General features: G+C 41.9%; 7 protein-coding genes across 8 annotated transcripts; 4 read left to right on the plus strand and 3 right to left on the minus strand.

Annotated features, from left to right (window-relative positions):
* Nucleotides 1–253: 253 nt before the first annotated feature.
* Nucleotides 254–4,759, plus strand: LOC124328485. The gene is made up of 8 exons (XM_046787261.1): nucleotides 254–506; nucleotides 567–978; nucleotides 1,041–1,433; nucleotides 1,498–3,639; nucleotides 3,703–3,819; nucleotides 3,883–4,206; nucleotides 4,273–4,376; nucleotides 4,439–4,759. The coding sequence occupies exons 1-8, from the start codon at nucleotides 370–372 to the stop codon at nucleotides 4,614–4,616; spliced, it is 3,807 nt and encodes a 1,268-aa protein (XP_046643217.1). The 5' UTR covers nucleotides 254–369; the 3' UTR covers nucleotides 4,617–4,759.
* LOC124328493 (ubiquitin conjugation factor E4 A-like) lies at nucleotides 4,482–8,214 on the minus strand. Its single transcript, XM_046787277.1, has 6 exons — nucleotides 8,092–8,214; nucleotides 7,046–8,026; nucleotides 6,475–6,980; nucleotides 5,853–6,415; nucleotides 5,400–5,796; nucleotides 4,482–5,345 (listed from the first exon to the last, which is right to left on the minus strand). Exons 2-6 carry the CDS (start codon nucleotides 7,998–8,000, stop codon nucleotides 4,824–4,826), a joined length of 2,943 nt encoding a protein of 980 aa, XP_046643233.1. The 5' UTR covers nucleotides 8,001–8,026; nucleotides 8,092–8,214; the 3' UTR covers nucleotides 4,482–4,823.
* Nucleotides 8,215–8,426: 212 nt separating this feature from the next.
* On the plus strand, nucleotides 8,427–10,858 carry LOC124328512 (T-complex protein 1 subunit theta-like). The gene is made up of 6 exons (XM_046787314.1): nucleotides 8,427–8,619; nucleotides 8,873–9,043; nucleotides 9,105–9,435; nucleotides 9,498–9,946; nucleotides 10,007–10,447; nucleotides 10,528–10,858. Exons 1-6 carry the CDS (start codon nucleotides 8,560–8,562, stop codon nucleotides 10,714–10,716), a joined length of 1,641 nt encoding a protein of 546 aa, XP_046643270.1. The 5' UTR covers nucleotides 8,427–8,559; the 3' UTR covers nucleotides 10,717–10,858.
* Nucleotides 10,859–11,238: 380 nt separating this feature from the next.
* On the plus strand, nucleotides 11,239–12,700 carry LOC124328547. The gene is made up of 2 exons (XM_046787381.1): nucleotides 11,239–11,693; nucleotides 11,766–12,700. Exons 1-2 carry the CDS (start codon nucleotides 11,402–11,404, stop codon nucleotides 12,473–12,475), a joined length of 1,002 nt encoding a protein of 333 aa, XP_046643337.1. The 5' UTR covers nucleotides 11,239–11,401; the 3' UTR covers nucleotides 12,476–12,700.
* A 103-nt stretch (nucleotides 12,701–12,803) lies between these two features.
* On the plus strand, nucleotides 12,804–14,283 carry LOC124328544 (TD and POZ domain-containing protein 4-like). 2 transcript variants are annotated; one of them, XM_046787375.1, is made up of 3 exons: nucleotides 12,804–12,931; nucleotides 12,995–13,295; nucleotides 13,362–14,283. In XM_046787375.1, exons 2-3 carry the CDS (start codon nucleotides 13,059–13,061, stop codon nucleotides 14,166–14,168), a joined length of 1,044 nt encoding a protein of 347 aa, XP_046643331.1. In that variant the 5' UTR covers nucleotides 12,804–12,931; nucleotides 12,995–13,058; the 3' UTR covers nucleotides 14,169–14,283. The 2 variants fall into 2 exon arrangements, with proteins under 2 accessions (XP_046643331.1, XP_046643332.1); XM_046787376.1 differs by having other exon boundaries at nucleotides 12,806–12,931; nucleotides 13,365–14,283.
* An 802-nt stretch (nucleotides 14,284–15,085) lies between these two features.
* LOC124328584 (ankyrin-1-like) lies at nucleotides 15,086–16,457 on the minus strand. The gene is made up of 3 exons (XM_046787437.1): nucleotides 16,250–16,457; nucleotides 15,822–16,156; nucleotides 15,086–15,403 (listed from the first exon to the last, which is right to left on the minus strand). Coding segments are annotated over exons 1-3 (510 nt in total). The 5' UTR covers nucleotides 16,424–16,457; the 3' UTR covers nucleotides 15,086–15,402.
* On the minus strand, nucleotides 16,439–18,412 carry LOC124329474 (ankyrin-1-like; the record flags this gene model as incomplete). The annotated part of the gene is made up of 1 exon (XM_046788533.1): nucleotides 16,439–18,412. A coding segment is annotated over exon 1 (1,974 nt), but the record flags the coding sequence as incomplete, so codon positions are not given.
* Nucleotides 18,413–25,225: the final 6,813 nt, after the last annotated feature.

Here is a 25,225-nt window from a genome sequence, read left to right on the forward strand (position 1 = left end):
TTGAGAACCTAAACAGTTGCAGACGACTTAAAGCAAATTTGCGAATGCCAATTTTATTTTTCGCGGATTTAAAGCAAAAATATTATTCTCGAATAATTTCATTAATTATATCTAAATTTTTCAAATAAATTTTATTTAAAAATAAACTGCTAAACAAATTATTCAAATCATATTGACAAATTACACATTTGTTGGATACGGAATGGCAACGTGGGGAGACCAAGCTTGATTCGAAATTTCTACTACATTTTCTGAAAGGAAAGCAACAGCTTTGGCGGTTATCTAGAGAAGTAGACAAAGTGTTTTAGTGTTCTGTCTCCCATGGACGTATTTTACTTGATAAGTTAGCTTTTTTTAATTGGACTGAAAATGGGAGACAATTACGAATGGGAACTCAGCAAAGAAAACATTCAGCCATTAAAGCATGGAAGAAATATCGGCAGCTTGTTGACAGCCCTAACCGTCGGTGAAGATCATGCCAAGCATCAACGAAATGAACAGCGAAAGTATTGACCTTTAAACACATTTACTAGTTTTCAAAAATTGTAATTTCATTGATTGTGTAGGGCTATGGAACTTGACATCATGGCTTATGATGGTTCAGATCCACTTGAACTGTGGAGCCGATACATCCAGTGGGTGGAAGAAAATTATCCACAGGGGGGCAAGGAGAGTGATTTGCAAATGGTGCTGGAACAGTGCCTCGAAAAGCTGAGAGACGCAACTCAATACCAGTCTGATCCTCGCTTACTTGAGATATATCTACGCTACTTGGATCTGACTGAGAACAATGCTGAATGGTACAACCAGCTTTATGGTGCTGGCTATTTTCACAAATTGGCCAGTTTTTATATTCATTGGGCTGAAACATTGGAGGCATGTTCCAATTTTAAAGAAGGGACCCGAATCTACATGCTAGGTCTGCAAAATAAAGCAGAGCCTCTTATCAAACTGGAAGAAAATTTTAAACATTATCAAGTATGCTTTCAAAAAATTTCATATTAGACTTTTCACTAATTAATTTCCTCTCACCATTTCAGGCTCGAGTGGCCAGTGCCCTTTTCAAAACAATGACCAACCCTGTTCCCTTGGACGAGAACAATGAGTCAAGCCGTAACGCCTTCGGGGAATTGGAGACGGAAAGCAAAGCGCCAAGCATTCGTTCAGGAACAACTGTACGGAAATTTCAAAACAATCGTCTTTTACCACCAGCATCGACGGTTTCCAAAGGAAACAACAAGCCCATCTTTATTTTAGACGACGAAAACAATCCTGGTGGTGGGACTCAATCAACGCTCATCAGTTCCAAAGTAGCTCTTCCTATTCAGTCGGTGATGAAGGCGGAAAATTCGCTGAAACCAACCAAATGGACTGAAGCCCAGTCGGTAGTCAACGAAGTTGTTCCGGCTATTCCCGCCCAACCCAGCTTTCAGGTTATTCATTTTTAAATATCGACGTTTATTATTCCATCTGCTTTAACCTTTTATTCTGTCTCAGGTTCATGTGGATGATGACATTCCATTGCCGTCTAGTCAGCGCAAAGCGACCGACGGTTTCAGTGGAGCGCTAAAGGACAAGTCGGCCGCGCCAACCAAATTGAACCCTCAGACGCTGTTTGAGCGTGAAAACCCCAAAGTCAAATTGATGTGCGATCTCAATAAGATCACGGTAGGCCACCGGGAATTCAGTTTCGAAGAGATTCGGCGTCAGTGCTACGAGCGCTCCGGCCGTTATCCCACTGTATCTGCTGCCCAAACGGAAACGCCAGTCACTCCAATCTCTTCCGCCGCGCTCCTGAACGTCCGGTCCAAAGAAAAGAGCTTGAAGAATCGAACACCATCCGATGTTTCTGCCATCACCCCTAAAGCTAAAACTCCCAAAATTGTTGCACCACCACCGCCGCTCAAACACAACGAAAAATGGCATTGCGACATTGAGGCGTTGTATCCGGGGGGTCGGGAGTTGAGCTTTGAACAGTTGCGCGCTCAATATTACGCAGCCAGAGCCGCTTCTAAACCGACTGTTCCTCAATCGCCCGTACCAGAAGCCCCTCCAGTTGAAGTGCAAATCTCCGCTTTGGCTTTGTCGGAGCAGAATCCTGCATTGCCATCTGATCCTATTCCTACACTACGTTCTGATCCTATTCCTATTCTACCTTGTGAACCGAAGAAAGATGCACCGACTACACGCGAAATTTCGGTTCAAACTGATTTGTTTGGATTGGATTTTGATATTCAGTTGGTGCCCCGTCAAAGAGTGGCTAGTCCACCACGCAAGGCACCCTCACCTCGTCCAGTGGAACAAAACAGCCCAACTGGTGGGAGCGGATCCTCTCCAACTGTCAACACTAAACAAGCCCTTTCAAGTGTCAAGAGTTGGTTCAACGCCAGCGTTCTCCTGCCAGAACCGAAAACTGAGCCCAAACCGGCCAGAAAGTCCCTTTTTTCTATTTTCAAAGATCCTTCGATGGTTGACGTCCCCGACGAAAGTGCTCCCGTCTCCAAATCTGCATTGCCGAAACCTTTTGCCGTGTTCACCGAACCGGAGGAAGCGGCCGTTCAACCCAAACGCTTCACCATTATGGATGAGAACGCTCCCTTCGACCAAGAGAACGCCGTATCTCACGCCCCGTCAGTGCCAAAGGTTCGCAAGCCGCTGTCTGCCATTGTTTCCATCATGCCAACCTGTCAAGAGAATCCGATTCCGGAAGAGGACAATTTCAAAGAGAATGTCCCGCCTGCCTCTCACGTCCAGGAGCCTATCGTCAAGAGACAACTGAGTGGCATCTTGGTCCCTTCTGTCGACATCCCATGTGATCCTGCCGGTCTTGTTGAAGAAGACATGAACACGGAAGAGGAGGAGGAGCCAGGAGCCGTAGCCCAACCTCCTCATGCCTCCTCTGGTGTCAGTCGAGCTCTATTTGCCGGAGATGAGGATGAACAGACACGCCATTATTGCGTTCAATTGAATGACGATGTCGATTTCACCGTTCCTTCCGCCATGGCTTTTGCCAATAACCTTCGCATCCAGAGCACTCCGCTTCTGACTTCTCGCCAGCAGCAACCTCTGGCAGCTGTAGAAGAAGCCACTTTTAATTTGCCTCGAGGTCGAGCACTTCAGGCCAGTGCGGAATCTACTGGCGGCGCAGTTTCAGTCGCTGCTCCGGCCGCTTCGTCCAGGACTTTGAGGGGATTGAGTCCCATCGATGAAAGATCTCGAGAATATTATTCCTCCTCCGGCAGCAGTGCTGGAACCACTGGATTGGCTCATCAAAGTCGCTTGAGTGTCGGCCGCAGCCTTCACTGTACCGATGTTGCCCGCATCTATCCGCCTCATTTCGATCCTTTTGATATGGATCACCGCAACACTCAACTCACTCAACTGGCCATCCCGCTTCACCAACGCAACGGGTTCTACCCCGTCAGCGGTCGGTTGCCATGGTTGCGGAGCAATTCGAGCGTCCAGCTAGGCGGCAACCAGTACGTCATCAAACAGCAAATTGGCCAAGGTGCTTATGCCAAAATCTACGAAGCCAACGAGGAAGGCCAGCGTCTTGTCCTCAAAGTCCAAGATTCCGACGGCGTTTGGGAGTATTACATCACATCTGAATTACAGCGTCGATTGGCCGACTCACCAACCGTAATTTATTTCCATTTATTTAATTATTTTCCCTGTAATTACATTTTTTAAATATTATTGCAGTCCGGCTCCGTGATGACGGTTAATTGCGGATATTTTTACGACAGCGGTAGTATTCTGGTCAACCAGTACCTTCCCCATGGAACCTTGTTGGATCTCATTAATAGCTACAAATTAAAGGTAAACAATTTTAAATAAATCTGCATGAGAATAATGAAATAATCAACTTTTTCGGATGAATAGAACACAAGTATGCCGGAATCGCTCGTGTATCACTTTAGTTTGCAGTTGCTCTCTATTGTGAGTGATATGCACGAGTGTGGCATTCTGCATGCCGACATAAAGCCGGACAACATTTTATTGCAGAGTTCTTTGCCGTCCATCCTTCACTCATCCGAGAATTGGACTGCCGAGGAAGTTTTAGCTCAAGATAAACGCACCCTGAAGCTCATCGATTTCGGTCGTAGCATCGATCTGGCTCTGTATTCCGACAGGACCGCTTTCATGCACGTCTTTCAAGATGATAAATGCCCAGAAATGAGGGACGGCAAGCCGTGGAGTTACCAGGTACATTTTAGCCTAAATTTGCATTAGTTTTACATTGAACTTCATTTTATAACTTTTAATTTGCAGTTGGACTATTATGGATTGGCCACCTCTATTTACACGATGCTGATGGGAGTCCACTGCAAAATAATTTACTCAGAAGCTCAGTGGAAAGTGCCCACCTTGAAACGGTAAATTTTTTCCTTTGTTAATGTTGAAATGTTTATTGACAATTGCACCGTTTTCTCTCCAGTGGACACAATAGCGTTTGGCGCGATTTAACCACAACTTTGCTCAATGCCTCAGCGGGCTCAACCCTGGACTTGGAACAGTTCCGACACGCTCTGGCCACTCAATTGGTGTCTTCCATCAAGCCTCGCGAATTCAACGACAAGATGCGTGAACTCGAGCGCTATCTCGTCCATAAATAATGAAAAAGGTTTATTCACACTTTAATTCATGTTTGACGTCCTGCCCTTCTTATCATATGAAAATGAACGCCTTGTTTCCTTCCCCATACCCTGCACTTGAATTATTTACCTATCGGAAAACAAATAAATCTGATTCCAATATACTAGATTTTTCAAATATTCACACAACAAACAAAAATGGATAACCACCAAAACAAGAAACAATTCTCAGATTCTTTCATCAACAGGAGGAACGACAGCCTTTTTCTTCATTTCTGCTATCCACTTGTGGATCTTTTCTCTCAGCTCATCGTCGGGTAGTATGTCTTCCATAGTCAAAGGGGATCGGTTGAAAGGATCGCTTTGATCACTCAATAAATGTCTGGCGATGGTGGATCGATCGACGGTAACTCGGGACGAAGGGAGAATGACTGGATTCATCATAATGGACGACATGATGGGGTCGAGGAACTCGTCCGGTGCGGAACTGATCAAATCTTCGTCCGAGGCTTTGGCGCTCGCAAGTTCAGACACTTTTTTAGCCACTAGTTGCAAGTCACCGATCAGGGCCCCTCGACCGATCCTGCTGAGCACATCCTCAGCCAATCCAAACAGCTGTGGACTATACGAGCGTCCGTCTTGTGAAACGGCCGTGCAAAACACATCGACCGAGCTCAAATGGCAATAAATCTGACAAATGCATGAAACTAATTCGGCAGGATCGAACTCGTAATCACCAACGTCTTTGACCTATAAGAAAAAGAAAATTAGTCAGAATTTCAATTTTAAAAGAAGTTACGTTACCTTAAAGTCCCGTTTTTTAGGTCCCACCAAGTGCAAGAGGAAGTAGTTGAGCATTGAGGCTACCCTGTCGACCATTGTTGAATGGACAAAGACTCCCTTGATTTCCGTCGTCATCATTTCTAGAATGCGGATCGTTTCGCGACCCATCAAATTGTGGAATCTGGCCAGCATCGTTATGTGCTGATAGGTGGCCTCCCTTTGATGGCGCTGGGGACCTGCTGGAACATTTGGCCATGAACCGTCTTCCCTCTGCTGTTGTTGCTCTTTCAGCTGGGCCATGTACGACAGTCCTTCGTCCAGCAAATAAATGGCGTCGTTGATGAGGAGATTGACAAACTGAAGGAACAAGGGCGGCTGGGCGGCTTCCATGTTGGCTTCCGCTTCCGCTGCCAGCACCCTGCGAAAAATAAATTCATTATGTTAATTGAATTATTGAAAAGGAGATGGAATTACTTGAACTGTCGTTGATGAAGTTTCAAACTCCAGAGGAATTTCATGGCCGCGTACATGGGCCTCCTGTAGTTGAATTTCTGTTCGAAAGCCACTCCTTGGCCAGTCATTTCAATACTAGCGAAAACGTGAAGAAGAGTGCCGACAACATCGTTGGCACGGGGATGTTTCACGAAGAGAGCCGTCCTCGAACTGGGCGGAGCAGCATGGCCTCGATCCGGCGGCATTAAACCGTCCAGCATTTCAGCCATTCCGGCTCTCATGTGCGGATTTTTAAGCCTGTTTGGCGATCCCATGAAAACTACAATCAAAGTCAGCAAATCATCCAGTTGGCCTCGATCCAGCATGCCAGGAGAGAAGCGGTTGACAAAGACAACAAAGTCCATGACGTTGGACAAACAAAATTCTGGAATGCAGGTCAAAAATTCCGACGAGTGCTCCTTGTTTACGTCACAAGACGTCACGTTTGACGGATGGACACCCAACGCTGTACCACATAGCCACTTGGATGTGGCCATGATAAACTCGAACTGCATTTTCAACCATTCAGGTACTAACAAAACCGCCTGTAACAAAATTAAATCAGACCAACGACTATATTTTAAAGAAAAAGGTTCAATTTCACCTTAAAACAAAGGTAGCTGGACATCATGACATCCATTCGTTCTTGGATCTGCTGGGCTACGGGAGTTTGGCCACTTTGTTCTGCGTCTTGGTAAGCTCTTTGAAGGCGATTGAAATTCTGGCTCATCTGCAGCATTTGACTGTGAACAGCTTTAGCGCCCAACTCCAGGGCCCGGTGGGTCATGTAAAACAGCTCGGTGGAAAATGAATAAGGAAGGCTTTTGGCTGCAGGTCGGTTCTCCTGCGTAATGAGGCACGTTTCCTTGTGCAGATCGGCAATGTGCACGCCATTTTCTTTGGTCTCTTTGGCGGCACAAAATGTTGCGTCAATTTTACTGAGACGATCGCAAGATTTCGGGTCGTCAATAGAACAGAATGGCCGGCAGAGCTGAAGGAGCACAGCACCTAAATTGGTCATGAATCCGTCGGAAACGCAGTGGACCTGTGCTGTCATATCATGCTGGGCCCACATTTGCCCACGAGCTTTGTTCAACTCCAATACTTGCCCTAGAATATAGACAAAATAAAATGATCTCCTTCTGTTTGGTTTTCTATTAAAAGGTTAAAATTACCCAGCCATTTTCGGGTGAGATTTTGAACTTCCGGTGAAGATTTAAACAAGTTATAGAATATTTTATAAACTTTGTCCATGATGCGCTCAGAGGCAGACCAAATGTTTCCTTCGGTGGTGGCGTGAACACCGGGCGGTGATCTTGAAGGTCGGTCGAAAAAGTCGGAAGGCGTTCCGGGGACGCGTGGAATGCAGGAGCACAAGAAGAGGGAACCCAGTAGAGTTTGCTCGCATTGCTTACCTACTTTGCCTATGATATTTTCATTCAAAATTGAAATAGAAACCATGTCTTTCGCCAGCGTCGGTTGTTTGCTCAAGACCATCATGGCGTCCAATTCACTTTGATTTCCCATTAGCAGGTGCATGTTGCTCAGCTTGGTTTTTAAGCTGGCAAATAAAGGTAAAAACACCTCTGTAACACTGGCAGGATTTTCGGGTGCTAGAAGGTGTTGTACAAAACTGTCTAGAAACGTAGAGGTGTCTTCAGAGGAGAAGGTGAGGAGTTGAAGAAAATCTTCATGCAAATTTTGCTCAGGAAACAATTCTGGTTGAGAAAATGCCAAGTCCAGGTTGGAAAAGATGGTTTTTCTTACATCATGAATCTCTGGCTCATCACCATGGGTAAGGGAGCGCTCATAACACTGGAATAGATAATTAACCAACGAATTTTGCAGTCCAACGGCATACTCTAGAACAGCTTGGTCCAGTGCTGTCTGATCGAAACATTCTTGATTTAAGGCTTTGGACAAGTCCTTCATATAGAATAATGTGGAATTTTTCATTTGCTGAGGTTTGAGTGTGAGCCTAAACACATTTTCAGCAAATTCATTGAACCTGCCATTATCTTGCTTAGGAATATTGTGACAATCTTGTCTTGGTGCATCTGAAACCGACGTTACGTTAGGGTTTCCAACTTCTTTGCTGAATAATGCGAGGAAGGGATTGTTATCCGTCATTTTATACAGATTCTTGGTATTAGCGCCTGTTGCAATAACATTTGTTAAATTCCTTTCAAATACATAGGATTTTCCACAACAAAAAGTATACCGCAAATTTCTCCAAGGTGTCTTAATATTTTTCAATTTGTGAAAATTATTAGCAATGCAAAAATATGTTTATTTTGTTTTCATTGATGTGATCAGCTGACTGAGACTGACGTTTCCCAGATGTCTTCTGCTACGGTTTTCTCGAAATTTCTTTATTTTCTTGCCAGTCACGAAATTGTAAAAACAAATAAGAAGGTTAATGAAAAAATTATTTTAAATAATAATTTTCTATTTAAAATTTAGATAATAATCTTGGACAGGAATAAAATGTATATTTTTCTTGAATTCTTTTTAAAAGCATGGGAAATCTGGTTGAATATTAGTCAACGTTGTTGAATCATACCATTCAGACGAAGCCATTGTCACCCGGTGTGAATCTGCACGTTGCTTCGACAGGGCAACTCCTTGATTCAACGTCTCTTTAATTATTTCCTTTAAATCAAGTCGCTGGAAACTTTAATTCTCAAAAATGGCGATGCACGTACCTAAACCACCCGGTTTCCAGCAAATGATGAAAGAGGGCTCGCGGGTAAGAACAATTTATACACTTTACCGATTCAACTGACGTTTCTCGTGACTGGTCGTCTTGGTGGTGCCCGACGTGTGTCAAAAAATGAGTTTTTGAACTTTGCTTTATTAAGCGATGGAAGGAAACATTTATCTTAGAATGCCTGACTGTGGGAACTAAGTAAAGCTGATGGAATTGTTTCCCAGACATCTTTTCGTTTATTTTCGTTATAATCTTAATTTGGTAATGAAAAACCCTGAATTCTTCCCAACAGATGTTTCAAGGTCTAGAAGAGGCTGTCATCAGGAACATCAGTGCTTGTAAGCAGCTAGCAGAAACTGTGCAAACAGCTTATGGTCCCATTGGCATGAACAAAATGGTTATCAATCACTTGGGAAAACTCTTTGTTACAAATGATGCAGCCACAATCATTAGGGAGCTTGACGTAAGAATATTTTGTGTTTTTTTATAATAGAATCTTTTTCTAAACATTCCAACTGGTTTAGGTGGAACACCCTGCTGCCAAGATGATGATTCTTGGTTCTCAAATGCAAGAACAAGAAGTTGGTGATGGAACAAATTTTGTCATCATCTTGGCTGGTGCCCTGCTGGAACAGGCTGAAGCTCTTATTCGCATGGGTCTGACTCCAAATGAAATCGCTGAAGGCTATGAGAAAGCTTTAGAAAAGGCCTTAGAAATTTTGCCTAATTTGGTGTGCCAGACTGTTGAGAATGTTCAAGATTCGGATGTCATTACAAAAGCCATTACAGCCGCTATCATGTCCAAGCAATATGGTAACGAGTCTTTCCTGACTCCGCTCATCACTGAAGCTTGTGGTACGTAAATGTAAAAGAATTATTCCTTTCAAATTGTAATAATCTATAAATTCTTAACGCAGTTTCAATCCTGCCGGACAAGAAAACGACATTCAACGTTGACAACGTGAGGGTTTCCAAAATCCTTGGTGGAAGCTTGTATCAATCGCAAGTCGTACAGGGAATGGTTTTCAAGCGTCAAGTAGAAGGAGACATTACTCGAGCTGAGAAAGCCAAAATTGCCGTCTACACTTGCCCCATCGACTCTGTCCAGACTGAGACCAAAGGAACAGTTTTGATCCAATCTTCCAAGGAGTTGATTGATTTCTCTCGTGGCGAGGAGAATATGCTGGAAAAAGAAATCGCTGCCATCGCAGCATCTGGCGTTAAAGTCATCGTCTCCGGTGGCAAGATTGGTGATCTCTGTCTGCATTACCTCAACAAATACGGTATTATGGGTGTCCGCCTTCAGTCCAAATTTGATCTTCGTCGACTATGCAAAGCCATCAACGCGACTGCCCTTCCACGTTTGGTAAATTAATATTTTTAATTCATTTAATTCATCGTATTCATCTATCTCTTTTGACTCAAGACCCCTCCATCGGCCGAGGAAGTTGGTTACGCTGATCATATCTACACTGATGAGTTTGGAGACACCGCAGTCGTCATCTTCCGTCAAGACGAGAAAGAGTCTCGCATCGCCACCATTATTGTTCGTGGTGCTACCGACAACTTCCTCGACGACATTGAGCGAGCGATTGATGATGGAATCAACAACTTCAAGGTCTTGTCTAGAGACGGTCGACTTGTACCTGGAGCTGGAGCGGTGGAAGTTGAACTAGCCAGGCAAATTAACCAGTTTGCCGAAAAATGCCCTGGATTGGACCAGTACGCCATCCAAAGGTTCGCACAAGCTTTGGAGACTTTCCCACGCATCTTATCCGATAACGCGGGACTCAAGACGACCGAGACAGTGGCCGCTTTGTTGGCTGCCCATCAGGAAGGCAAAGCTACTACTGGCATCTGTGTCGACGTAAGTTTTCTTTCATCAATTTTTGGCAATTTAAGTCTCATTTCGATATGATAAATTGTGTTGCTAATTGGTTTATTTAGGATCAAGGCGGTTTGATTGATGCTGTTGAATCCGGTGTAGTCGACCTGTTTGCGGCTAAATATTGGGGCATGAAGTACGCCACTGCGGCAGCTTGCACTGTTCTTCGTGTCGATCAAATCATCATGGCGAAGAGAGCAGGTGGTCCGAAAGCACGTGATGCTGGTGCACAAGACGCCGATGATGATTAAACATTGAGTGAACAAGAAGTTTCTTTTTCTTTCTCGCATTCGCTGAGTTCCACAGTTGCATTGGGAAAATGCTATCTCCTTAAACACACTAACTACATTTTTGTCCACAGCTTTTGTCCGCAAAATACATTCATCAAAACTAGTTTCAGTTTTTTTTTCCATTATCGTGTTTGTTGGCTTAAGCAAATAAAAAAAAAATGCTGACTTGATTATTTGTTTTGGAATTCGGATAATGGACAACTTCATTTATAATTGTAAATTTACAAGGGTGCAACGACATAAAAGTATAGAACCTCTACCACGATGAGCTCGATCTCAGGACGTCAAAGTAAGTAGGCGACTTTGAATGGGTAATTTTTTGGATTGGATCGTAATTTCAATATCGTTAAATAGAAAATGAAATTTAATCATAATCTATTTTTTTATTATCCAAAATTCCTACCTCTAAAAATACATTTCATTTGTAAGTCCAATGACATGTTTTTAATTATACAATATTTTTTTTAAATTAATGTTTCGCTTTGCGGTTTTTCAGTAACAGCTGTTTCTGGTTTGCTAGATTCTTGAACTACTCTACAAGAAAGAAGAAACCATGGAAACCAAGCAGACAAAGGCTTAAGGCTGTCATTTGAAATTTTCTTACAATAGCTAATAGGTTTTTGTTTTTCAACATTATTTTTAAAAAATGCCAAATACGTGCTGCGTTCCAATGTGCACTTCCGGTTATCAAAGAAAGGGAATTGTTACCGAAAAAATTGCAATGTTCAGTACAAAAGACCCGAAAATGCAAAAAAAATGGATGAAATTCATTCCAAGGAAAAATTACGTAGTCAGTGCTAAGTCGCGGGTGTGTGCTCATCATTTTTCAGAATGTGATATAATCAAAGGGTATTTTCTGCATGTTGGAGGAGAAAAAATATTCCAGGAACATAAAAATTGGAGACTTAAACCTGAGGCAATTCCAAAAATATTTCCAAGTTAGTATTGTTTATTTGTTTATGTGTTATTACAATATCCACTCAAAAAAATGTAAATTGTTACTCTTTAAGATTGCCGGTCTCACATGACTAAAGTCGAAAGCAGTGGAAGAAAAAAGAAACTGGATGATATCAAGGAACCTTTCTCTAAGGAAATTAAAGTTAGCATGCAGCCTGAAGGAAAAACAGTTACTATTGTGACAACGACTGTTAGTGAAAAAGCTGCAGATAATGCTCAAGACATGCCACCAACACCTACTGAGCACATTGATTGGGAAACGGAAATTGGCAAACTTACATTTCCAAGTAATTGGTCGTATACCAAGCAAAACGACGAATTTCACATCTTCAAATTAGAGAAAGATCAGCAAGGAATATTAGAAGTTGAGAGATATTTGGAGTTGTGTAACGGAATTGTTTCCTATAAACTGAAAAAAGTGGTAGTCCCACAAAACAATGAACTTTTGCCATCTTTAATAACATCGATTACTATGCTGAGAAATGTTATCAAAGTTTTTGATGAAATGAAAGTTTGTGGTGGAGTTACTGTTGATTCAAAAAATGTCCTCGAGAAATTGAAACAGGTTGAATTTAACGAAGGTTATGAAGACAATGATGTGTGGCGTTCTTACTCTTGTAAGCGTTTACTACAACCTCCACCGTCTAAATTTCCAAACGCAAGAAAGTTCACTTCCTGCCAAGATTGCCGTTATTTCAAAATAACCCTCCGAAAGAAGATTTGGAACCTTAACCAACTAAATTCATTGAAATCTCTAAAGTAAATAACCTTATTGAATAGTATTCTTTCTGTGTTACTGTGTGTGTGCAAGACTATTCCTGGATGCGATGCCATGTGTTGTGTATGAGTCTCGAAAATCTCGTTCTTATGTTGATTCCCTGCGCTTCAGCCATTTGTCCGTATATGCGATGACCATTGATAAAGATTCAGAGAAAATGATTCACTGTAAGTTTAAAAGTGAAACCAATTAAACGCTTTTATTCATGTCTAATCAAGTTAAACGATGTTGTTCAAGTCTAATCAATACAATCACAGTCAATTCCGCCAGAAAGATTTTTCAAATTTCACGGACGACGGTAGATCTAGAACCCCTGGCGGCAGTTATATGATTCAACAGTTGTTTGTCTGCTAATGTCTTGTTGCATGCGCTTGCATGAGCTTTCAAAATAAAGTTTGTTTTCAATTCCAAATATCAATAGAAATTCTATTTTTCTCGGAAGTAAGTAAAATAACTTGATACGTGTGACATATTGTGAAAATTTACGTACCTCAACAAATCTAGGCTCGAATATTTCTCCGCCACACGTAGACTCCACTCACTGCGATTTTGTCTGCAACACAACAAGATGTCAGAGATCATTGTACAGGAAGTGAGACCTCGGTTGTTTCGCATAAATTGGGTGTTTAGTGAAGCTATGATTAAGGACATGGGAATGTACAAGGAGACTTTTCAGTTACGTGGGTCCTTTTCAGAACTAAGTTACACCATCAGTTGCCATCTTTCAAAATCCCCTGCTGAAACATTGAAGTATAAATATGATATAACTGTTCAGGAATCCAGAAGTGACAAAAACTCCAGTGATGTAAGTGGTAACATTAACTATTCGGTTCTTTATTGACTTACATTTAAAACATGATTTTTGTATAAGCAGGTGAAATCACCAGCAGAAATGTTGTCTTACGATTCATCTACCTGGTCAAAAACAGTAGACAACCCTAAGCTTACCCCAACATATGTTTGGGTAAGTAGTACGTGTCCCAGAGGCAAAGAATCACTGTTGTTGAAGATGGCTGACAACTGGCAAGCTGTGAAATACTGCAAAAGTATGCAAGAATTCCTTACAATTTGGATGGACTTCACAAATGCGACCATTGTTGAAAATCAAACGGCGTCCAACTCATTCAACGATATTTCTGAATTGTTTTTCAAACAACATTTATGCGATGTGGCATTTCATTTCAGCAACGGCAAGACAATCGGTGCTCACGTCCTAATACTTTCGGCCGGTAGCCCCGTGTTTCAGTCAATGTTCCAGTCAAAATCGGGGCGGGAGTCACAGGCGCGCAAAGTGACCATCGAAGACATTGGAACAAAAGTATTTCGCCAGTTCCTCATCTATCTCTACACCGGGAAAGCGCCGAAACTCGAAAGAGAGAGCATGACGCAGTCGCTCTACGAAGCTGCCGAAAAGTATAAAGTCGTGTCGCTTCAACGTGAATGTGTCCAGGCATTGCTGCAGCGACAATTGAAAATCGAAAACGCCATCGACTTGTTGATTTGGTCTCATTCGAAAGCGATCACGAAACTCTTGGATATCGTCATGAAATTTGTAACTGACAATTTTCGTGAGCTTTGTTACAAGTCGGAATGGTTGGAGGTCATCAAAAATCATCCGGAGTTGTGCCTGTTGGTAAACCAACGTGTTGCCGGCCCAGCCCCTATCACAATCGAGTGATGTTTTCATTCTATGAACAAGTACTCTGTGCTTTCAAAATCTTTTGTTTTACTCGTTTTAGTGATGATTCGTTTCCTTTCGATGCATTGTTTAATAATACAATATGATACCGAAAAATTCGCAGACTTAAATGGATTTATATTTCGGTGATATAGTGGTTCAATGTAATTTCTAAACATCTTGCATTAGAAGTTGTTTCACTGTTCAAATTCTGGCGAAAACGTCAGGTTAGTTATCTGTTCAATTTTTATCGCATGGTGTGCTGGAAAATGTAGTGAACTAGCTACTTTAGTGTCTCAGTGCTTCTAGCGAACACTGCGAAGAATTTATATTAATGCTTAATGCTTAACTTAACGGATTTTACGTCTATCATGTTTTTTAGCTGTTCAGTTTCGCATATCCTTAGTTCAGCATTTGAATTAAGTCTCTTTGTGTGACAACTAGATGGCGCCACTTATTTGGGTCGGCCCGTCCCGTTTATTTTTCTCAACCCGGGCTTTTAACTAGTGTTCTCATCGACCGGGTTACAACCCTAGAACAGAGCCAACTTGCCAGACATATGAAATCACGATCGTTGATTTGAAATTGCTGAAATAGAAAAGGTACTCCGTAGAAACTCGGTAACAAAAAATTGTATGAAGAAAGTTGGTGGAAATGATTTGGTGTGAAAATGAAATGAAATGTGAAATGATTTGCTGTAGGAAATCCGCATGCTGCCCAATAGGCTCAGGGGTCTCACTAAATTTTGAGCACTTATTTTTGGAGAGCACTAAATTAATGCTAACTTTGGAGCAGTTAATTTTGTGTCCCTATGGCGTTCCATAACATTCAGGACAATTGTATTTTGAATATATTACATGTTAAGTCTGCGTTAAGCACTGTATTCACATTACAGTGTTCTATGGAAATAAGGCCCAAACCAACACTATAACGGATAGATAAGACGATTAATTTTAAACTACTTTAAATCAAAGATTATATTTAATTGTATACGCGAATGCTGTTCATTCTTGATGGATATTGCATATAGTATTTAAAGCTGTTGAAATTGAGAAAATTAAAATAACAGTTATGTAGTCCCACACCAAAAACAACAGGATTTTAAACTAGATCTAAAACTATCCATTTCACTACAATTAACGAAGTCTATTGGATCCAGGAAATGTTCTGCCGGCGTCCCTCCGGATTGTGCCCTGTACTCCTGCTGTCGAATGAGGCGCCAATAAAGGAGGTGTCTGTGTGCGGAAGAAAAGGAAAATGTGAGATTGATTCTAACACATCACACCGCAACTGCCTTTGTCCAGTGTCTTATTAGCCTATACAGTAGTACTACACTAGGAAATATTCTGTGACGCCATTAGCGCGTCACAACTTTATTGACAAGTTTCTATACACTAGTTTCTATACACTAGATATACCCCAGTTCGTCTAAAGAACATTGGCCAACAGGGAGAGAAGCCAATAATAACGATTGAAAATGTAACGTTTGCATTTAAAGGTGCTCAAACCGTAATGACTATATCAGTAGGAATGAGATAATCAAGTCATTTTATTGTAATTATTTTTACTGCTGCTACTCCTGGCATCATTGTTTTGCAAGATTTTCTTTTAGGGGTTGGGAGAAGGTAGAATGAAAAATGGATATTATCTTACTATTCTTTTGCGCCAGATTCCTTCAGTCGGGCGATAATCCTCTGGCCTAGTCCGTGTTTGTTGTCCCTAGCACATGCGAGAGGAATGCGTCCTTGATTGTCGACACAATTGACGTCCACTGCTTCAGTATTGAGGAGTAGTTCGATGAGGTCCATCGATTCTGCGTTTCTCGCCGCCATGTGCAGAGGGGTGACTCCGTTCTTGTCAGCGATGTTAGGGTCGGCTCCCATTTTAATTAGACGACGAGCATTGATTGTAACCGGGTCGGGTCTCTTTATTGCGTAATGGAGTGGTGTCCTTCCGTCGTTGTCAACTGGGTTCACAGCCACGATAGCCTATATAAAAATCAATTAGTAGTATTAGTAAAATTAATTCAATTAATTATTATCAGCGTGGGCCCCTGTTTGTCGGCTAGTTTAGTAGGCTACCTCGGCTGTGTTGATGTTGCATTGTCCAGTTTCCAGAATGATGTCGATGAGTTCCGTCGTCTCTTCATTTTTGGCCGCCAAATGTAGTGGAGTGACTCTGGTTTTATTGGCAAAGTTGGGATCGGCTCCCAATCGAATCAAGTGAGGGGCATTTCTTGCAGAATTAGATCCCATGATTGCGTAATGGAGCGGAGTGTCTCCATCGCTGTCAACTCCGTTTATGTCGAATGTTCCCGTTTCCAGAATGGCGTCGATGACGTCCGTCGTCTTTGCATCAGCTGCCGCCACGTGAAGTGCGTTCGTCCCGTTTTCTCCCCATGCCGCATTATCTAATCTGTTCTCTTTCAGGATATGCTTCGTTTTCACGTTTGAATTTGTGATTGCGTTTAACCTCGCCGGAATGCTCTCCGGTTGGTTGATACCATCTGTTGCCTTTTCGCCTTTTTCTCTCAACCGCTTGGCTATTTGTTTACAGATCCCATACAAGTTGGTTGGTGTGCAATCCAGCGCACTAAGTCCGCTATTGTCCAAATAATTGACATTCACGTCTTTGTGATTTACAAGTAACTCGACGATATTCATGTCTTTGGCATATTTGGCCGCTGCGTGAAGTGGGGTGAGTCCATTTCGATCAGCAGCGTTTGGGTTGGCTCCATTTGTTAAAAGAAATTCTGCTGTAACTTTGTTGGAATGCTTGATTGCCATGTGGAGCGCAGTCATCCCAGATTGATTTCGGTGGTCAATATCAAATTGTTTGTTATTCGCCAGAAATAATACGAGAATGTCGGTTTCTCGACTAAATGCCGCTGCCAGATGAAATGGAGTGATGCCATTATTGTCACTTATGGTGGGATCGGCTCTCTTTTCCAGCAGGTAGCGAGCACTTGTTGCATTAGATCCCAGTATTGCGTAATGGAGAGGTGTGTTTCCGTCGCTGTCAACCCCGTTGATGTCGAATTTTCCAGTTTCCCGAACGACGTCGATGAGCTCCGTCGTCTTTGCTTTAAGTGATGCCACATGAAGCGCATTCCCTTCGTATTCTCCCCATGTCAACGCGCTAATATCTTGTCCGTTTTCTATCAAGAAGCGAATTGTTTCTATGTACGAATCTTCTTCGATGCGATCTGGTACCAATGTCGCAATTTTCTTCGGTTCGTTAGGCCTACTTCCTTCCGACTTCGCGGCCATTTTCCCCCTCAACAGACTTGCAATTTCTTTGGCAAGGCCGTGCTCGTTGTCCATTGCGTAGTGTAGCGCATTGTTTCCTTGGTTGTCTAAATAGTTGACATTCGTGTCTTTGTGATTAAGGAGTAAGTTAACAATGTCCATGTCTTTTGCATAACAGGCCGCCACGTGAAGTGGCGTATATCCACTTTGATCAGCAGCGTTTGGGTTGGCTCCTTTTGATAAAAGAAATTTTGCTGTAGCTGTGTTGGATTGCTTGATTGCTGTGTGAAGGGCAGTCATTCCAGATTTGTTTCGGTGTTCAATATCGAATTCTTTGTTATTCGCCAGAAATAAGTCGAGAATATTGGATTCTCGACTAAATGCCGCCGCTATGTGAAATGGAGTGAGGCCATCGTTGGCTCGTATGGTGGGATCGGCTCCCTTTTCTAGCAGACGGCGAGCACTAATTGCATTAGATCCCAGTATTGCGTAATGGAGCGGTGTCCTTCCGTCGCTGTCAACTCCGTTGATGTCGAATTCTCCAGTTTCCAGAACGATATCGATCAGATCGGTCGCCTTTGCACAAAATGATGCCAAATGGAGTGCATTAGATTTTTGACTCACCCACGTCAGTTCGCTGATATCTGCTCCATTTTTCAATAGGACACTTACGCTTTCTACGTCCGAATCCTTGATTGCACGATCTAGGGCAGTTGGAGAGACCCGACCGACTTTATTTCCCATTTTGACTGCAATTGCTACGCCGAGCCCGTGCTCGTTTCTCATTGCGCAATCCAGCGCACTATGTCCGCTATTGTCTAAACAGTTGACATCCACGTCTTTGTGATTAAGGAGTAATTTAACAATGTCCATGTCTTTGGCATATTTGGCCGCCACGTGAAGTGGAGTGAATCCATTTTCATCAGCGATGTTGGGGTTGGCTCCTTTTGATAAAAGAAATCCCGCTGTAGCTGTGTTGGATTGCTTGATTGCCATGTGCAGGGGAGTTATTCCAGATTGGTTTGGGTGGTTGATATTAAATTTGTCGTCATTTGCCAGAAATAACGAGGGGTTGTCAACTCGATCCGAAGGTGTACGGATCTTAAATCCAAAAATCAATTTTTCAGATTTTTCAGATTTTTTCAGATTTTTTCAGATTTTTCAGATTTTTTCAGATTTTTTGATTTTTTCAGATTTTCTACGATTTTTTGGATTTTTTGGGGGATTTTTAGATTTTCTTAAGATTTTTTCGACTTTTTAAAGATTTTCGTGATTTTTCAGGATTTTTAAGATATTTTGCAAAATTTTTTTAAATTATGTAATAAACAAGTTAAAGACAGAATCCTTTTATTAAGTTTTTCATTTCCATAACACTGATATCGGAAGAAAACAAAAGTTGGGACTCATTATTTATCACAGGGGGAGGCAAACTACATATATAATTACTACAGCAATGATACCCGTGCGCAAACATTGGCTGCTCGATAAGTCTTCCTGTTAATTGCTGGTTGACATGATCAAAACAATACCAATCACATTGAGCACCCACATTTTTCTCTCCGTCCCAGTTATAAATGATTTGCTTCATCTCATTTTTCCCCCCGGACATCAACATAAAAGAAAGTACACGTCCCACCAAAACTCTTTGTTTCTTTTTTTTTACCTTTACCAGTTACATCACTCTTAAACATACACCAATCCCCAATACGAATTTTCCTTTTTTCCGGAAAATTTATAATCAATTTTTGTGCAAGTAAGAAATTTGAGCTCTGAGTAACTCTTTTGAGGCGATCGTTACTCTGTTTTTTAACTCCATTTTCACAAAGCCATACTATTGTCTGCTTTTTAAAAGTTACTACGGCCCCATCTTCTCTTGTTATTACGATAAAAGGACTAGACAAAATCTCTTGGTCAGTATCACGAACTGGCTTTTCCTTTTCGCAATATTTTATCAGTCTGCTTTCTAACAAGGAACTGTAATCTGTAAGCTGCGCGCCTTCAATTGATTTCAATAAACTCTTTTCATAGGAATCAATGAAATTAAAAGTATCCTCTCCTTCGCAAGCAACTTCTTCACATTCATCAAATTCAAAAGCGTCATCATCAGTAGGGGCTGGCGCTTCCAACGACTCGCTTAATTTAAAGGCTAAACGCGCGTCAAAATTGAAAATTTTGTCATCTGAGTCGCCTAAACAAACCCCCAGTGCTTCCAATTCCATTTTGGCGTCGACCCTAGCCTTTTCCATCGTATTTTTAATTTCATCCAAAGAAGGAAGTGTGTCGCACAGGTATGTTTCCTCCGACAGGCTGCCATAACGTTCTTGGTTTTTAATATGCCTCGGATACACAATGTTATCAGCTGAACCGAGGGATGTTAAACGAATGTGGGCATCAGCCTTCCTACATCGGTGAATTAAAAAATCGAGCAATGTAAACGTCAATTGGGTGCTCCCAACCGGTGAAAAAGAGCGACAAGCCTTGAAATATGACTCGCATGGCTGACTAGAAAAAAACCAAGGTTTGAACAGCTGTGGTGTGTTGTCTTTTCCTAGCCTGACTATTAACATAATTAACCCATGAGCATTGAGTTCAGAACATAGATATGCATTGGGGGTAACAAAATGTTTACCTAGGGGGTAGGTACAATCACAAGACATCCAATATCGATAACGAAAAAAATCGATTCTTGTAAAATTTTGTCGATTTATTAAACCAAAATTCTTGGAATTTTGGGATTTTTGGGATTTTTTTGATTTTTTGATTTTTTTGATTTTTGGGATTTTGGGGATTTTTTAGGGATTTTTTTGAAAAAATCCGAGGGTGTACGAGGATTTTTTTGAAAAAATCCGAGGGTGTACGAGGATTTTTTTGAAAAAATCCGAGGGTGTACGAGGATTTTTTTGAGTTGACAACCCCTCGAGAAATAAGTCGAGAATGTGGGGTTCTCGAATAAATATCGCTGCCGTGTGAAATGGAGTGAGCCCTTCGTTGTTGGCTAGGGTGGGATCGGCTCTTTTTCCAATCAGGTGACGAGCATTTATTGCAGCATTATTAGATCCTCTAATTGCATAATGGAGAGGAGTGTCTCCATTGTTGTCGGTTCCGTTGATGTCGAATTTTCCCGTTTCCCGAATGAATTCGATCAGATCGGTCGTCTTTGCATAAAATGATGCCAAATGAAGCGCATTCGCTCCCATTTCTCCCCACGTCCCTTTGCTGATGAAATCTGCTCCAAATTCTTTGAATAGGCAACGAACCTTTTCCACGTCCGAATCCACGATTCTCAGATATAGAATAGTTTGAGACACCTGGCCGACTTTATCCTCCGTTTTGATTGAATCGTCGCCGATGGTGTGTGCAATGCTACCGACTTCAGCCTTCATTGCCTGCATTTCTCTAATCTTGTCATAGATTGATTGATTGTGCGGGTTGGGCTGATGTTGGCCACGGTTGGTTTTTGCCATATCGGCTTCTATCCTTTTTAACAGATTGGCCACTTTTGCTGATGGCCGAGCACGGGCCGGCCCGTTCTCGTTGGACAAACTTTGTTTGATCGCATTCAGCTCGTCTAAAACTTTGGGATTTTGGAGTACCTGAATGCGTGCAATTCCTTTTTGGTTCAGCCGATCGACAATTTCCTCTCCCAATTTGTGCTGCTTGTTACAGTAGGCGTGATATAAAAGCGTCGTGTCCTCTTTGTACTGGTTAATCTTTTCATCTCGAATATTCTTTAGTAATACGTCGATGATTTTCATGTCCTTTGCACTGAATGCAGCCACGTGAAGTGGAGTACGGCCAGCATTGTCTCGACAATGAAGATCGGCGCCCTTTTCGATCAAATGCTCGGCAATGATTGCATTGGATGTTATGGCGGCAAAGTGAAGTGCAGTCCATCCTAGATCATTTGGAATGTTGACATTGCCCGTTCCTTTTGCTTTTTGAGCAGTCAGCACCCCAGCAGCAGCATCTTTGTCGACGGCAGTGCTATCGTCAGTCTCTTCGTTGCTGCCTTCCTTGCTAGCCTTTTGAACATTGCTATGCGCTAGGAGCAAGTCGATGATTTTCGTGTCATGTGTGACAACGGTCGCCAAATGAAGTGCGTTAAACCCGGAATGGTCGCACGTTGTGGGGTCGACACTGTATGGAGGATTTAGAAGATGTTGGACCATTTTGGTTTTCGAATTGTAAATCGCAAATCGTAGCGGGGTAAGTCTGTATTGAGTGATGCCCAGCATGTTGTACTCCCCGCCTTTAGTTATCATATCAAACAGACGGGTATTTTCTACATAAATGAGAGTGAATATAGGGTGCCAATCAGTAACACCCGTCAGGATGTTGATCAAATCCAACATTTCTTTTTCTCGGTCACTTTCAGGAGGAGAGTACGGGAAAAAACCCTTGAAATCGTATTGTTCTTGAGTCATTTGTTTGCTGACGAAAGTGACAAAGGATTGACAGTTGGATCTCTTGATGTGATACTTTTCCGGAATCATCTTTTGGGCCCAAAGGACAGCAAACAGATCTTTAATCGTACCTTTTCCTTTTAAATCTTCTTTAATGGGCTTCACTTTCTTTCGTGGTTCGTCATCGCGCTTGTGCTTGACGTTTTCTTTGTTGCGGGATCGTTGCAAAGTGATGTAGTCCATGCCCTTTTCTAGTGACCACCAGTAGACTTCAGCATCGTCTGCTGTTTCACTTTCTCGTTTCTTGGTCGTTTTGAAGACGATGAAAACGTGAAAGGCTCCTTTGAAATCCTCCCACCAGCCCATACTGCTTTGGTGGGCTTCGAACTCGGTTATTTCCAAATGTTTGTCGATGTCTTTTAAAACGGACAGCTTTTGAGTTGTTTTAGCTTCAGGTTCATCGAATTTATTCAAAGTCTCTTCGTTGAGTAGAAATCGAAATAGCGCAGGGTCCGAGATTTCGTGTTCCACGTCAGGGTTGTTATCAGCGTCGGGCACAAAGAGCAACTTTTGCTCGGAAATGCTACCAAAGTAGTGTTTCAAACCTGGGATCCTTGAAAGTGGACTTAACAGAACCCATTCGATACATAGGCGCAATACAAGTTTTGATGAGTCTCTCACCTTTTGCCAGTACTTGCCACCGAAATATGGCAACATTCCAAAACACATCACGCACAATATAAGCAAACCCCATAGCATAGAAACAAGTAAATCCGCCATCATGGACTTCCTTACTTGGTGCACTAAACACCCGAAAAATAAAATTGTTTGACGCTGCTTTTACTTGTTTGCCGTAGGTTTCAGCACTTTGTGATACGTATCCGTTACTGCTGAGTTAACGAAAGGAACTGACTCATTAGTTACCAATGCTTAATTTCCTCACATGAACATAAAACGGCCCCTTTTCACATCTTGACCGTCAATTCATTCCGTCACCTTCGGCGTCAGCGACTAGGTGTAGGTGTAGTCTAATCTCTTGTTGTTTATGACCGAAGGAGGCGATAAGAGCGACGAGCGATGTGGACGCTATAAATATTGTCGTTGTTTTTCACAGGCTTATTTATGCCCTGTCATTGATCTACTGGTGGAACTTTTCATCGGTAACTTCTGGACACGTCCTGTTAGTCGAAACACTGGATAAGGATAGGCCTAGGCCTACTACTTTCCAATTGTGCAGATCATGAAAATTTTGTGTGAAGAAAAGTATTAGGCCTAAATGGTGGACATTTTCTGTGGAACATTTTGTAGACCTATTGGCCTACTCGTTCTCTTTCGTCTCGAGGTTTATCAGTGCCGATTTCCTGACGGCCGGTTCCAAGCTAACAATAATAGTCGCTCGTAACAAATCAGGACTGGATGCTGTTGGTCATTCACTTGTTTTACAGATCACCAAGATTCCCCAGGCAGTATCAACCGACCCATGCTCAGAGATCTGTGTTCATCATTGTTTGTATTCTTCTGCTTTAATACAATCAATCCATCGGGTAGGCCTACTGAGAAGACCATGGGCAAGCTTGTTTGATTTTCCGTGTCCTGATGGGAATGGTTTGATTCAGCTGCCAATACTGTAGGCCTATAAGTCAAATTTTTATTTTTCCGGCAACTTATTACGAGATCCGCACGTTGCTTACGTATAAGGCTCAATATTAGAATAAAGCCTTCAAACAGCACCTAGGACTTTGTTTCCTGTTGGTTTTCTTAATACATTTTTCTGGGAAATGGAGTTGAAAGAGACCACTCAGACCAGTGACTTTGGATTGAGAGCTTTTCTTTTGATGGGGATCACCCTTTTCCATTCTTCAAATAAAGACTGGTCCTTGAATTTGAATTAATTATAATTTCTTCTGCAGACGTGGCAAATAAAAATTGTGTTTTTTTTCCTGTTAGTGATTGTTGTTTTTAGTTATTAGGCTACTCATTGCTGTACTATTTTTCTACTTGTTTTTGTGCTATATTCTGATGAAGATGCTATATTCCTGAAGATGCCTCCATCGCTCTGGAGATCTTCTATCCAACGATGTCCACAACCACCTGCTGGCCTTCCCGTCCAACGTCCGCTAAGGCGCTAAGTGGTCTACCAGCGGTGCTGGCCAAGGCCATGGCACTTTTACAATTCAAATTCAAATTAATTCATAATTAAATCCTCTACTACGTCCAGATAGAAAAATTCAGCAACTTTCGGGAAGGAGAGCAAAGAGATTCGAGAAGGAGTTGTGTCTGTTGGTAAATCAGCGTGTTGTCGGCCCAGCCCATCACAATCGAGTGATGTTTCCATTCTATGAACAAAGTAGCCTACTCTGTGCTTTCAAAATCTTAATTGTTTTAATCGTTTTAGTGAAAATTCCTTTCCATTCGATGCATTGGCTAATAATACAATATAATATAATACAGAAAAATTCGCAGACATAAATGGATTTTTATTTCGGTGACATCTTGCATTAGAAGTTTTTTAACTGTTCAAATTCTGTCGAAAACATCAGGTTAGTTATCTGTTCAATTTTTATCGCATGGTGTGCTGGAAAATGTAGTGAACTAGCTACTTTAGCGTTTCAGTGCTTCTAGCGAACACTGCGAAGAATTTGTATTAATGCTTAATACTTAACTTAACGGATTTGACGTCTTATCATGTTTTTTAGCTGTTCAGTTTCGCATAGCCTTAGTTCAGCGTTTGAATTAAGTCTCTTTATGTAACAGTTAGATGGCGCCACTTATTCGGGTCGGCCCGTCCCGTTTATTTTTCTCAACCCGGGCTTTTAACTAAGGTTCTCATCGCCCGGGTTACAGCCCTAGAACAGAGCCAACTTGCCAGACATATGACATCACGATCATTAGATCGAAATTGCTGAAATCGAAAAGGCATCCGTAGAAACTCGGTAACAAAAAATTTTATGAAGAAAGCTGGTGGAAATGATTTGGTGTGAAATGAATAACAGCGCTTCAAGTACGTCCACTACTTTGTCGTTATAAAAATAAGTAAATTACTGGCTATGAGAATTGAGTTAATGACTATTGACTTGCAATATTTTGTAAATACTTCACTAGATTTGCTTGACTTGCAGTTTCCAATCTCTGGGCCAATCTCTCCGTGCTTTGTACCCCATGCCCCTCCTGAACATTAACCTCCTTATAAGATCTTGTCACGTCATCGTCACGTGTAGCAAAATTTAAATACGGGAAAATAACCTACGAAAATAAACAAGTTGGACGGCAACAGGCTTATCATTCACGGTGACTAGCTTTGCAGAGCAAGTTTGACCCGTTTGAGCAGGTCGAGCAGCCGAAAAACAAAACAAATTTTGTAGTAAACACTCATTTAAATAATTGCGCAACGCTGTCTTATTATGGA

Source organism: Daphnia pulicaria, chromosome 3 (assembly GCF_021234035.1).
Source record: "Daphnia pulicaria isolate SC F1-1A chromosome 3, SC_F0-13Bv2, whole genome shotgun sequence".
Taxonomy (NCBI): Eukaryota; Metazoa; Arthropoda; class Branchiopoda; order Diplostraca; family Daphniidae; genus Daphnia; species Daphnia pulicaria.